Genomic DNA, 13,786 nt, shown 5'->3' with positions numbered 1-13,786 from the left:
ATAGTCACTAAAGTCTCCCTTTTTCCCTTATTCTGCTTGCATTGAATCCTGATGCAAAGATATACAGACTATAAAGAAATCTTCAGAAAATTTAACGGGTTCAACAGACTCATCAAGAATTTCATCTCAGAATCCCCAAGGAAAAGCTTCATTTTGGTTTTATTTAGAATACGTTCAGAGTCTCCTGCAGGGATCTCTCTCCAGAAATTTATCTAGAGTTTTTTCTTCCAATTCTTCCAGAAATTCTGTCAGCATTTTTTCAAAGGATGCTTAAATGATTTTTTCCAGAATTTGCCCCCGGAAATCCTTGGAAACTCCAAAGCTACTCCCTCCAGCAACTTTCTCAGGTATAAGGGCAAGTCGCCTAATGTTGAACGGCTAAAAACGTCGCCTATTGTTGAACAGCCCGTGTATTCCTTATGGCGTGTTCAACAATGGGTTACATACATGCCCTGATTCGCTACTCGCCACACCGTAACGCACATGCAATAGTGTCTATGCACGAAAAATCGCTAAAAGGTAACGCGAAAAATATGTGTATGGCGAAATGCATCTAACGATCTATTTCTCAAAATTGAGAACTTTTTCCGAAAAAATATTTGGTACCGGTTACACGTAATGATAATGACTATTACGCCTACCAAATATTTTTTTGATTGATGCTTTCATTTACGAGAAATTTGAAGTTAGATGCCTTTCCCAATACAAAATTAAACGAGAAAACTTCTGCTGATCAACTGTGGACAAGAGCGAAGTAGGTAATCCATTAGCGAGCATTTGAACCGTTCAACAATTGGCGATTTACCCTATTGGAAAAAAAAAAATTGCCTGAGTGTGTGAGCCGATACGTATACGTGTTGGCCGTTGGATGTGTGCGGATTGCTGAAAACGGGACTCTCAGTCATCATCCGCGCGGCTGCAAACAGTTGACTTTGTAAGTTGACCGTTGGTAAAATGCGGAGTTTTCCAGGATTTTTTCCATCGAAATGCTGAAAGATGGTTGCAAATACGAAATTTGACTCCGCTTTTCTATTCGAATGGTAAAATATATAAAAAAACTTACAAATAATGTTTTTTTTTTATATTTTAATAATCAAAAGAAAAATGAAAGTGAATTCCGCATTCCGAGCGTTCCGTCGATGAGCGATATGCACTCATTTATTTTTTACCAGCTCTTGCTCAAAAATGAATATAGCCTATTTGCACAGAAACTTTTCCTCAAATTTGGTGAATTCCCCAATTTCAAAAATTTGTAAGAAGTACGTATAAAAAATATCTGAAAGCGTCAATAATCATTAAAAATAATAGCCTATCGAAGAAAAATATAAAAAATGGGGGTAAGGTCTGACGGAAATGATCTATTCACTGTATGGTATATGAGGTTTTTACAATATAATGTATCGTAACAATACAAATTTTGGTATTTTCTCATACATTACTTTGAGAACAACAATAAGATATATTGTTTTTTATTGGTAGCAGATTACCGTAAAATATATTGTTTTTCTATTGTTTTGAATGGCAATTTGTGTATTGTTCTTCAATACACAAACAATTCAAGAAAATGCATTTTTATTGGTGGTGAAAAGAATAAAATTTGTATATTTTATGGATTATTTCCAACTTACCGGATATTTTTGCCCGCAGTAGCAAACGAGTTTCATTTCCTATAAAACGGTATAGTTCCTCAACTTTGTAGCATTCTTCCTTAGCAAAATCACAATTTAAATCATTTTTTTACAAAACCTATTATTTTTACTTTTTTACTATTTTTCACTCACTGTTTTTACTCTGGTGGGCAGTGCGTCAAGAAAGCCCGAGCAGTCGTCAGTTATTCTCCCTCTCGGATCGCGCGCCTATTTTCTCTGAGTGCTTTTATATAGCCGAGCAAACGAGTGAAACTGAATGTCAAGGATGACGGATCAATTGGTGAGCTGGTTCCATGCTGCTATTTCTAATCTATAAAATATGTATGACTGCACATTTAATCGTTACAACGGTGGGATTTAAATAAGATTTATCAACAAACTATGAATGGCTCGTCACTGTGAGTGTCGCCATAAACTCTGATTCATAAATTGTTTATGTTTAACATTTTTTTTTTCAAAACTCCCCTTTCTTTTTACCTTTATTTTTGTAATTAAAAAAAAAACTATGAATGGTTCGACACTACCCCGCATACTCGTGAACCATGTCTGTACTGTTTCCCGTATTATTCACAACCGTTTGCGACAATACCGTAACAATTTCATATAACATGGAAATTAACAATAAGCTCACCCTACCTGAAACGGGTTTGACCGTTTTGCAAATAGTAATTGGGTAAATTACAATGTGGGGAATGGGCGGTTAAGTTATGTAACCATAAAAAATCGCCGATTTTCTCGAACAAAATTTGTCGTTTACAGTCTGCCAAATGATTGTTATACTATCCATGGTTTCGTTCAATAAACTGTAAAGGAAACAATTTAGGTACAGTATAACAATAAACAAAAATAAAATTAAATAGTGTATTGGAAATTGTTGATTTATGGTGTTTTATGTTTGATTTAACCTGCCTATACCGAACAGTGCTGTTGTATTTATACCATAACTCATGAAAACAATAATTTAAGAAGAAATTGAATAAGGAACAGCGCGACAAGAAAGTACGTATTAAAAAACATATTTTGGAAAAGATAAACGAACCTCTTGTCTCACTGTTTTCCTTCCAGAATAAATCCACAAAAGCAGTGTTTGAGTCTATGTTTTAATTGTATTTATTTATTTTTTTCACATAAGAATACTTACTTTGATTAGTAAATCAATCGAACTTGGTCAAGTTTATACTTAAGTTGTGTATCTATGCATATTTTCATTATTTGATCGAAGAAAATGACTGCATTTATTCCGTCAGTCTTCACATCATACTGCGCTTTCCGATGGCACCGCAAGTCCATAACCGTAACATCCGTAGCCAGTATAGGTACTATTTTTAGAAGGCGTTGGAACAGATGCTGCTAAAAGAATATGAATAAGAAAAATAAGAAAATTTTCTTTGCCTTCAATAGACCAATGCACGAGTTCACTAATTTGACGTTTGAGCGGTGCCGAATTCACTCGTTGCCATGGTCACGTAAATAACACGGCACCGCTCAAACGTCACATAATGAACTCGTGCATCGGTCCATAAGAAACACTTACCTCAAATTGCATTCATAATTAGTAACAGCTGGCAGTCTTTCATACGGAAGAACTTCTACTGGTTTCCTTTCTGATGAACAAAATTCATCTGCAATTACATCCTGCATTCGACGGTCCCATGGTCAGGTTGCGTTCCGAATGGTAACCAATCTGCTCGTATCCTCGTTGTTCATTTCCAGCAAAGTAGCTAATTTGCTGATACTCCATTTAACTCAATCACTTCTTCCTTGACTACTCGAAAGCTGGAAAAAATCCTACTGTTTGACTGGGGATTTCGGTAGAGCCGTAGACTTTCAGCAGGGTAACTTCAGCGCGGAAGAATTGTCGACAGCTTACAGACGCAATGGACCAGACTCTGTCCCGAATGTTTTTGGCCGACGCGACGGAACGGAAGCAAAAGTTTTGGCCAGATTACTCCACTTACGAGCAACAAAACAAACTTGACTACTTGCACCCTTAAATAAATTATCGCAGTAATATTGTACGTTCACACAGTGACAGAAAAAAAAATCAACTCGTTTATATCGTACAAAACACATGCAAATTTTAATCTTTTAACTTTTCTGCGTCAAATAGGTACTAAGAGCCGAAGGAAGAATTAAACAATAATTAGTATTGATATCTGTTGATGGAACCCAGAAAATCCTTGTGTGAATTTTTATATGCGTGTCCAGCAAAATAATGAAATTGTTGCATCGACTCAAACAAACTCAGACACTAAGGGTTCATTCCCCTCCCTCCCCCACGTAACAGCTTTTGTATGGAAAATTTTAAATTTGTGTATGGACCGTAACACTATGCTAGACCCCCTCCCTCCCCCTGTTGCGTTACGTAATATTTGAACGATCCCTTAATGCGTGGAACTGTTTGACGAACTGTTAAAAAACGATAAATTATTGTTACATGTACAAGTGTAAGTGTGTCAGCAAACTTAAACAGGTAACCCATTTCAGAAAAGGTTACGTTATATGCCCACAGTTTCTCCCGAATTTCATCCTTATATTGTTCAACAATATCGGATCAATATCAAAGAATGTTACTGTTTGATATAATTTGATCAAACCATTCTTTATAGTCTGAAACTTTTGTTTTCATATTGTTCGACAGAATAGCAACTGATTGTGGTACATTCACATTAAAGGCCCAAACGTAATGAAAGCGGAACGGTAACGGAAAGCGGAATCGGTTCGCCAGCATGAATCGCACCATCTCGATTGACCCATCAACGAATGAAAGTGAACCAACACTAAGTCGACAAGAATGTTGTAGTTCATGCTGGCGAACCGGTTCCGCTTTCCGTTGCCGTTCCGCTACCATTGCGTTTGGGCCAAATGTTCCAAATTTGTCAAATCTGAAACATTTGATGATTTTTATTATCACTGCGACGGTATATCGAGATTTTCGGATAAACGCATTCCGTGGATTTATCTAGCAGAGCACAATAAATTATGCACACTGAAGAAGAATATGGCCAATCCCAGCCGAACTTTTAGTTGATTCTTTGTGCATTTTCACTGTCTTTGGTCAATCACGGAATTGCAACCATTGATATGTGTAGTCAGTCTAAGCTAAGCTAATTATTCTGCGGATTCTATAGCCTATCATAAATCTAACCCCGTACACTAAACAGAATTTATTATGTATCCGTTAGGAATCAAGACCAATGTTTATTTAAATTATTGTTTTTTCGGGCCCCGTGCGTCGCAGCTAATATGTGAATAGGGCTCATTCATTTATTTCATAACGCCGAAAATGGCCATTTTTGACACCCACCCACCCCCTCGTAATGCATTTTGTATGAATATTTACAAATTTTGTATGAGCTGTAACATCATGAGGACACCCACCCACCCCCTTAAGCGTTATGAAATTTGTGAATAAGCCCATAGTGCGCTGTGTTCATAAAAGTCGTAAGAATGCAGTGCCGCACTTAAAAATTGATTTCAAAATGCGGCGAGTTGAGGCACGTCGCGAATCTTACTGGTGCGATCCGGTTTGGTGGCGGTGCGACATTAATTAAATTATGTTTTGAATTTTTTAGAATCATTTGAAAATTGACTTCCTATGCTTCGCCATGTAAAGAAATCGGAGCTTCACGCATACACTCAGGCAAAAATACTATGAATATTCATTGTTTTCCCTTATGTTTATTTGCCACAAGAAATCGGTAAGTATTTCATTGATTCACCTTATGAATTTATCTGAATCCTGCGAATGTGATGTCTTGCTCATTTCATAGAACAGCCTTATGAACATTGATATGATAATTTAAGAATTTCTTCTTTTAGTAGTATAAACTGCATTACTTTTCATAACACTAATTATTATGTCTTTATTCGTTTTCATACCTCGTTGACAATACATTCCATTCTTGAATATTTCAATTCTTTCATTTTCCTAATATTAGGTAATTGATTACCTAACGTGTAGAAATCGAATTTCCACCTACTTTCTCGTGTTGCTACTCGATTTACAATAATGATATGCATATTATGAAGTGAAGTTTGCATATCGAGCTGTAACGCGGCGAAGAATGTAAATTCGATTTTTAAACGTTGGTTAAGCCATTTTTCTGAGGCAAAATAGATATTAACTGGATTTAACCATTACTATCTTTTTATTAATCTGTTCTTTTGTTGTTTTCGATTTTCACAATCCTCCATTGCCGTACTTCCTTCCCCATAACTAGATTTATAAAAAAGTTGACTGCAGTATGTGGGATGTCAACGATGGCGGTGATTTCATGCTGCTCTATAGTCGAATGACGGTTTTGTCTGAAATTTTATCTGAAAATTCAATTCCGTATTAATTACAAATTATCCGAAAAATTACCAACTTATTACCTTTGAAGATCCGCAATCAGCGTGCAGTTTTGTTTCCATTTGCAAATTTTCATAATAATAACATTATGAGTTTTTCACACTAGTGACAGCTATGTACTTCATAAGGTGGCCCAATGAAATTGATATACCTTAATGAGGTATAACATGCTTCGCAATTATGGTTTTCATTGAACTAATATGAAATCCATAATGGCCTTATGAAAGATGGTATCACTAAGGAAATGACTAATGACAACAATGGAAATCATAAGGCGCGCAATGAAATTTGAGAACGTTCATTACAATTAACTATCTTATGAATTATGATTATCATTTCAACGGTATGAAATCCATATTAGCCTTCTGAAAAGGGTTTTTATAGATTTTTCAACGCTTCATAAGGGAAAATTTATGAAATTCGTTAATTTATTTGCCTGAGTGTAGGGCCAACTGTGGTATAACTGTCTTCGTCATCGTAAAACGGTCTGTGTACAGCATTCACCTTAACACGTCTGGTCAACTGTGGGTCAAAAATGCATTTGGCGAGAAATGCTTCTTGAGCACCCCTACCCAAAGTGCATCCCATCTGTCATCCGTCAGTCAGTGTGCAGAAGAACCACGAAAAGTTGTTACGAGACCGGGTCCGGAGGAGCAGAAAACACGAGAAAAGCAGCGAACGGGACGTTTTTTGGGTGCGCAATAAGAACCGGATTCGAACTTCTTGCGTGTCGGAGATGAGAATCGACTGAACTCCCCCGGAAGAGTACAAACACAAACCAACAGTAGTACACCCTTATATTTGCTCCGGTTCACGATGGCTGTTTCGTTCTGCGGCAAGCGGATTCTGTTGACACGGTCCAACCTGCTGGCCAACCAAAAGCGCCATGGATACATTGTACTGTGAGTATGAGGATAGGTGGGGATCCGGGTGTTGGAAGACATTACGATGTTCCCCTGCTATTTCAGAGTTCCGGAGATTGGCGAGGATTTGACGGAACGGAATCCTCTGGTCAAGTCGGAGAATGGATTGCCGGAATTCAACAGCGTAACGATCGAGAAGTGCGTCGGAGCGATTGGCCAGCAGGCGATTGCCGTGGAGAAAGGGGTCAAGGCGCTGGAAGCCAAGATTGAAGCGGAAGGAGCCGGGGCTTTGGACGTGATAAAGGATGTCATTTTGCCGCTGGAATCGGTTGGGGCTCCACTGGAGACGACTTGGGGAGTGGCCAAAACGTTGTACTTGGGAAACAGCTCGAAGATGCCGACCAAGAGCTACCTGACGATTCACGAGAGGGCTCGCGGAGCGAGGCGGTGCAAGTTCAACAGTTTGCCTATTAATGGGGCTTTGAAGCAGGCCATCGGCAGTCAGAAGTTTCCACAGGAGGAAAGCAGGTAGGTTGGAAATGGGGTCATTCTAGGGGCAGCCCCGTTCGGTATCAAGCTCGTGACTAGTCTCAATTCTCATGGTCCTTTTTGAGAGACATGACCTCTATTCAATGCAAGTCTAAAAAGTCATTTTTTTTCATGAAAGGTCTTTAGAGTCTTTGTTTTGATCAAAATGGTCTATTAAGTCTCTTTCATTTCTTATTCTGCTAAGAATTTCAATGCAAAATTTTGGGACCCTAACGAAAAGCGGAAACACGAAAGGCGGAATCAAAAAACATAGTATAGCATAGACCAGCCCTGCGCAACCTTTTTGAACCACGGGCCAAAACACAGAAATAATTTTGTGTCACGGGCCACATTTTCAAACGCACAAATATTCGAATGAAATTTGACAAAAGTTATCAAATGAAATTCATAAAATCTGACAAAAATCTGAGAATGAAGTAAATTTCATTTTGAGTAATCGAAAAACAGATAATTAATACTTGTTTTAATTATGAATCGTGGTTTACGGCCAACCAGCCGAGTGGAAGTTTAACAACTACCGAAAAGCTAAACATTACATATAATTTGCAATTGGATTAGATGGACAAATTGATGTGAAGATTTGCGAAAAAGTTACACGTCTTCTCAGTGAGAATCGAACTCACGACTCCCCGATCTCTAGTTGGGGCGCGTTAACCACTACGCCATGAGAGGACTCATGAACGCAGAAGTTAACCTGAATTCGATTTCAGCTCAATAATCACGTGGTCCTCTTTCGCAAAGTGCACCTCTTTCGGAAGAATTAGATGCCCATCCAAACACAACGCTTTCTATATATATCCAATGCCTAGCCCGAGAGCGCATTGTTTTTTAGGTATAGGAATAGCACACTACACTAGCCAGCAACTGCAAATTCTTCCGAAAGAGGTGCACTTTGCGAAAGAGGACCACGTGATTATTGAGCTGAAATCGAATTCAGGTTAACTTCTGCGTTCATGAGTCCTCTCATGGCGTAGTGGTTAACGCGCCCCAACTAGAGATCGGGGAGTCGTGAGTTCGATTCTCACTGAGAAGACGTGTAACTTTTTCGCAAATCTTCACATCAATTTGTCCATCTAATCCAATTGCAAATTATATGTAATGTTTAGCTTTTCGGTAGTAGATAATTAATGCTTAGCATTCTGTAGGATATTGCGAGAGTTCCTTTCAAAATTAAACAATATTCTAGTTCACAATATTTTAAAGAAACTAAAATTTTGGATCTTGTTTTTCCACAGGATTTTATAAAAATCATACTTCGAATTGTTGATATTTTTCCTCTTCGCGAATCTCTATCAGGTAAAAAGTTCAAAAAAAAGATCCTGCTCAAAATTGTCAAAATTATAAATTTGCTTAAGTTTTTGACAAAAAGTTACAAAGCGTTATATTGTAATCTAGCCCAGAATTTTAGAAAATTTTGTGTTGAATTTGTTGAAAATCCTGTCTAAAAGTCCTTGGAATCCTTGTGAAAATTCTGTGATAATCTTGACAACGTTTTCCATCAAAGTCGTGTCCAGAATTCTTATTAAAATCCTATTCAAGGTTTAGTAAACAACCCGTATTGTTTATAATACTGTCAAGGATTCTGCGTGAATTACGCCCAGGTATTGGTTAAATTTATTCTCAGGATTCTGTGAGAATATTAGCCTTTGACTCAGTGAAATTATGTATGAAAATTTAGCCTTTTGTCCATAAGTTTTGTTCAGGCTACATATTTTTTATGTCAAAGATAATCATGGTAAAACATTGTTGAAACACCCAGAATATGAGATTTAGAATTTTGATCATGCATAAAATTAAATATATAAGAAGATTAAAAAAAACAAAACAATTTAAAAAAGTAGCTAGCTAAAATATTAGATTGAAACTCAATTGAAAATTAAATAGTCCTGGTATGTTCTAACTTTGGATTGGTAGAATAGTCAACGGGCCAAATATGAGGAAAATCTTCGAACCCTCCGCGGGCCGCACAAAATGAGGTCGCGGGCCGGATGCGGCCCGCGGGCCGTACGTTGGGCAGCCCTGCCATAGACTGACTGTACTTGTCAATGGTTGCTACTCCGTGATTGATCGGAACTGGTAAGAATTGCACTACGATCCAAATGAATAAGGGATGGGAGTTTCCGCTTACTCTCGAAGTGCAATTTTAGCAGATCTAATATTATTGATCAATAACGGCGCCGGCCAAGTCCTTACAGTCAGTTGGGATGGGGAAGGAATGTTAGGGTGTAATGATTGCTGCTTCTAGAGACCGATAATACCTCTGCATCTCCACAATCACCAAGGGAAGGGTGTTTATTAGTGAGGGAGGAAAAGATCTGGGAGTCACCTCTGGTCGATGATGCGATCCATGGACAAGGGGGAAATATACGACTTATATTTAAAGCTGGTTTTGTATTTTTGTTTAGAGAATTTTTTGGTAGAAGCTTTAAAAAATACGTAAACATCTATAATGTCGAGCATTCCAAAAGATGTCCTTATTAATAACGAAAACTGATAATTACATGTATATATTTTAAATTATATGAAACAGGAATAATGCCGACACTTGTAGTGACGAACTATACATAGTTTGTTTGAAAATTACATATGAGTATTACTGTGTATTTTGTCTCGAGATGGTAGAAGTTTTGACAAATACGTCAACATTCACAATGTCGAACAATTCAAAAGATAATTTTTAATAATGTCAAAAAGAGAAAAATATATGTATATTGAAATTGTATTAGAAAAAAGCATATAGTGACGAATCATACAAGGTCTGTTTTAATATTACTCAAAAGTTACGCTTTCAAGAAAAAAATGTGTTATCACAAGCATGAAACGAACTCACCAGTTGGTAATCCATCCTCGACTAAACACAAAACTGACACTGACAGCAAAACTTCTTGGCGTCCCGAACACAAACCGTCTTGGAAGGCACAAGTTCCCAAATAAGCCATTTTATGAGACGTTTCGAATCATATGGTTTCCGTTTGTTTACCAGCTTTGAAAGTTTCTGGCGGGCCGATTTATTTACGTTTCTTCTAGCGCTACATTTGGAAGGAGCATTTTCAATAATGGCGCTGGTGGCAATGCAACAAAGTTTTTAATGTTCGCATGTAAAATTTAAATCAGTAGGCAGGGAAGATATTTTTCATCTACGTTACCTGTAATACATGTACACGGGGAAGTCATCGGCAACAAAAATGTGACCAGCGCCATTCAGATATCATGCTAGTTTTTTGAACAACAACAATGAGCGGCCCGCCAGAAAACGTCATTCGAACGTCTCATGGCTTATACCCAGCAAGATGCTCCAAAACAGGAAAAAAAATCTTCGGTGACGAAACCACGCGCGAAACCTTGAGCGAAACCTATCTGACGATGCAAAATCGAACCGTCCTGCTTGGGCTTCACGAAGAACTCAATCGGAAACACGAAAGGCGGAATCACAAAAGGCTGAAACTCAAAAGGCAGACGTTTTTAGAAGTGTAACGAAAGGCGGAAAATAACATAAGGCATAATTTTAAAAGGCGGAATCAGTGAAAAACTCTATTCAAGGTGAAACATCTCGAAATCCAAAGATGGCCGTCACAATGGCCGACTTGTGCCCCTACTCACGTTTTCAAAGGCACAAAACTGGAGAAATAGTTGGCAAACGTTTCTGATCTTCTTATTTTAAGCTTTCTGCTAGTGCACAAAGCCAAAATAAAAAGTACCTACATTGTTGTTGGATGCTTTCTTCACGAGATTTGTGCCTTTGAAGTTTCAGTGCAATCTTAGAAATTGATTCCAAACTGTGTCACCTTAAGACTCAGATGCATATTTATATCAAAGTTTATTTATTAACGTTCAACGCTCCGTCATCGTAATCATCGTCATCATCAATCGGTTAAAAATGAATTCCTGCACACCCAAAAGAAAATGCCACGATAGCACCTTTTAATTTGATCGAATATAAAGTACTGGAACACGCACCTCTTTAAGGCCCAAACGCAATAATAGCGGAACGGTAACGGAAAGCGGAACCGGTTCGCCAGCATGAACTATATCATCCTTGTCGTCTCAGTGTTGGTTCACTTTCATTTGTTGACAGCTCACTCGAGATAGTGTGATTCATGCTGGCGAACCAGTTCCGCTTTCCGTTGCCATTCCGCCATCATTCGTGTGAAGTATCTGTGCCTCCCTCCCAGAGTAGCAGTATTACTTGTCGTAATGTCACGAGGAATTTCCAAAATAAGTCGTAGAAACATTCTTAGAGAAATGCCCAATCTGATTCTCTGAAAAATCAAAAAAATATTTCTCCAAATTCCTGTTAGGTTTCGCTTTGTTTTCTTGATACCTGTTTGGCCTCTTTTTGGATCCCGTTGGGCCTTTTTTATAGCTAGTGCGTTGAGTGCGTTCTCTAGTATTGTATTGTATGCTATCGACCAATTCATTCCGACGCGTTCTCGTAAAGCCCCAATCAACCCACCGTGGACTAATAATCATCTAAAACAGCTGAAAAGGTTGAAAAGATCAACTCTGCGAAAGTATACGAGATTCAAAACCCAACGTTGTAAAAAGAACTATCACGCTGCAAATTGTCGCTACAAACGCTTGAATAAGAAGCTGTTCTATTCGCACCAAATGAAAGTTCAACAAAATCTACGTCAAAATCCTAAATCGTTCTGGAACTATGTCAACGAGCAACGGAAGGAATCCGGTCTACCCACGGTCATGTTTAAGGGTAATATTGAACGCTCCACTACCGATGGTATTTGTGATCTTTTTTTAAACCAGTTTTCAAGCGTTTTCACCACGGAAATTTTGGACGAATCACAAGTTTTCTTAGCCGCTGAAAATGTACCCGTTCATTCACCAGTAAGTGATCACCCATTCATCGAAGCCGAAGCAATTAACAAAATTTGCTCCTCTTTGAAAGCATCAACTAGCTGCGGTCCAGACGGTATTCCTGCGATGGTTCTGAAAAAATGCTCTGCCAATCTTTCGATGCCATTATCGTGTCTCTTCAACTTATCACTTCAGGTTGGTAAATTCCCAGATGGTTGGAAGAAGTCGTATGTCTTCCCGGTTTTTAAAAAAGGAAACAAACGTGATGTCAGCAACTATCGTGGTATTGCAGCTCTGTGTGCCATTTCGAAATTGTTCGAGAAAGTGGTTTACGACTTTTTACTCCACAATCGTCAAAATTTTATTTCGGAGCATCAACATGGGTTCATGCCGAAACGCTCGACGAACACCAGCTTGCTTACCTACACGACTTTTATTGCACAAGCACTTCAAGAAGGCAAACAAGTAGACTCGATATACCATGACCCCACAGTTATGGATCAAATAGTGTGGAGTCCAACCTATAAAATTCAATAAAACGACATGGAAAACGTTATATTATAATTTAAAAACACGAATTGAATAGTTACAAGTTGGAACTTCGGTTAGTAAACTGTTTTGAGTGCAATATTTACATAGGATTGCAAAAAAAAAATAAAAATTGTATCAATTTCTGAAAACCATATTATGGATCAATTTTCATATTATGGATCAAATTGGACATATTACGGATCAGTGCGCAAAATCAAGAGATTTTCAACTCAATGCATCTGTATTGCATGATTTGGCGAAAGTTAGCAATGTGTCACATATTACTGCAAAAATAGCAGTGTTAGAGCTGGAAACAAGGGCAAAATGCCATTATTTTTGGGATACTGTGTTGTAATAACTGAGACATGGACTGTTTTGGCTCCACACCAAGTTTTCCACCCATTTTTGTCTGCTAAAAAATGAAATTTACAAACCTTGATGTTTTATTAGTTTTATCCTTAGTGCTATTGTCTGAAAATGTCGAATCCAATGCTTAAAATAACAGAAATCTACATATTTTGGAAGTGATCCATAACTGTGGTAAACAATCATTACCTGGTCCATATTATGGATCACTAGTTAGAAGTGCTAATATTCAGTATTTAGAATCAACAATCAAGAAAATTGTTTTCCAAAGATAAATTCATACTAAATCGAAGCGGACGAGCATGTTTTATACTATAACATTTGAATTTTACCACCTGTGGGAGCTTATCAATGCTGACGGCACTTCTTACAGCAAACGACCATACAATGATAGCTGTGTGATACCAACTGAACATTTGCCAAAAACACCGTTATTTAGCGGTTGAATGTTGTGCTTAACATTACAAATAGTAGAAGACAAATAGTATAACATGGGAAAAATATGTTTTACGTCAACGTTTATGTTTTAAGCGAGTTATCCGATGTTGAAGGCCAAAGTGATCCGTCACTGTGGGTGATCCGTAACTGTGTGGGCATGGTATACGGATTTTTCGGCGGCCTTCGATAAAATCAATCACCAGATAACCATCGCCAAATTTGAA

At 37.9% G+C, this 13,786-nt stretch overlaps 1 protein-coding gene across 1 annotated transcript in view; it reads left to right on the top strand.

Annotated features, from left to right (window-relative positions):
* Window positions 1–6,589: 6,589 nt before the first annotated feature.
* The window catches only part of LOC5572024 (probable cytosolic oligopeptidase A), a 15,574-nt gene continuing 8,377 nt past the window's right edge, over window positions 6,590–13,786 (top strand). Inside the window, exons 1-2 of the mRNA XM_001660080.2 lie at window positions 6,590–6,905; window positions 6,972–7,394. Coding sequence (XP_001660130.1) covers window positions 6,820–6,905; window positions 6,972–7,394 — 509 coding nt within the window. The 5' untranslated portion in view covers window positions 6,590–6,819. The remainder of the gene's footprint in view (window positions 6,906–6,971; window positions 7,395–13,786) is intronic.

This window comes from Aedes aegypti, chromosome 1, assembly GCF_002204515.2.
Source record: "Aedes aegypti strain LVP_AGWG chromosome 1, AaegL5.0 Primary Assembly, whole genome shotgun sequence".
NCBI classification, from domain to species: domain Eukaryota; kingdom Metazoa; phylum Arthropoda; class Insecta; order Diptera; family Culicidae; genus Aedes; species Aedes aegypti.
This window is presented reverse-complemented; position numbering and strand designations above follow the sequence as displayed.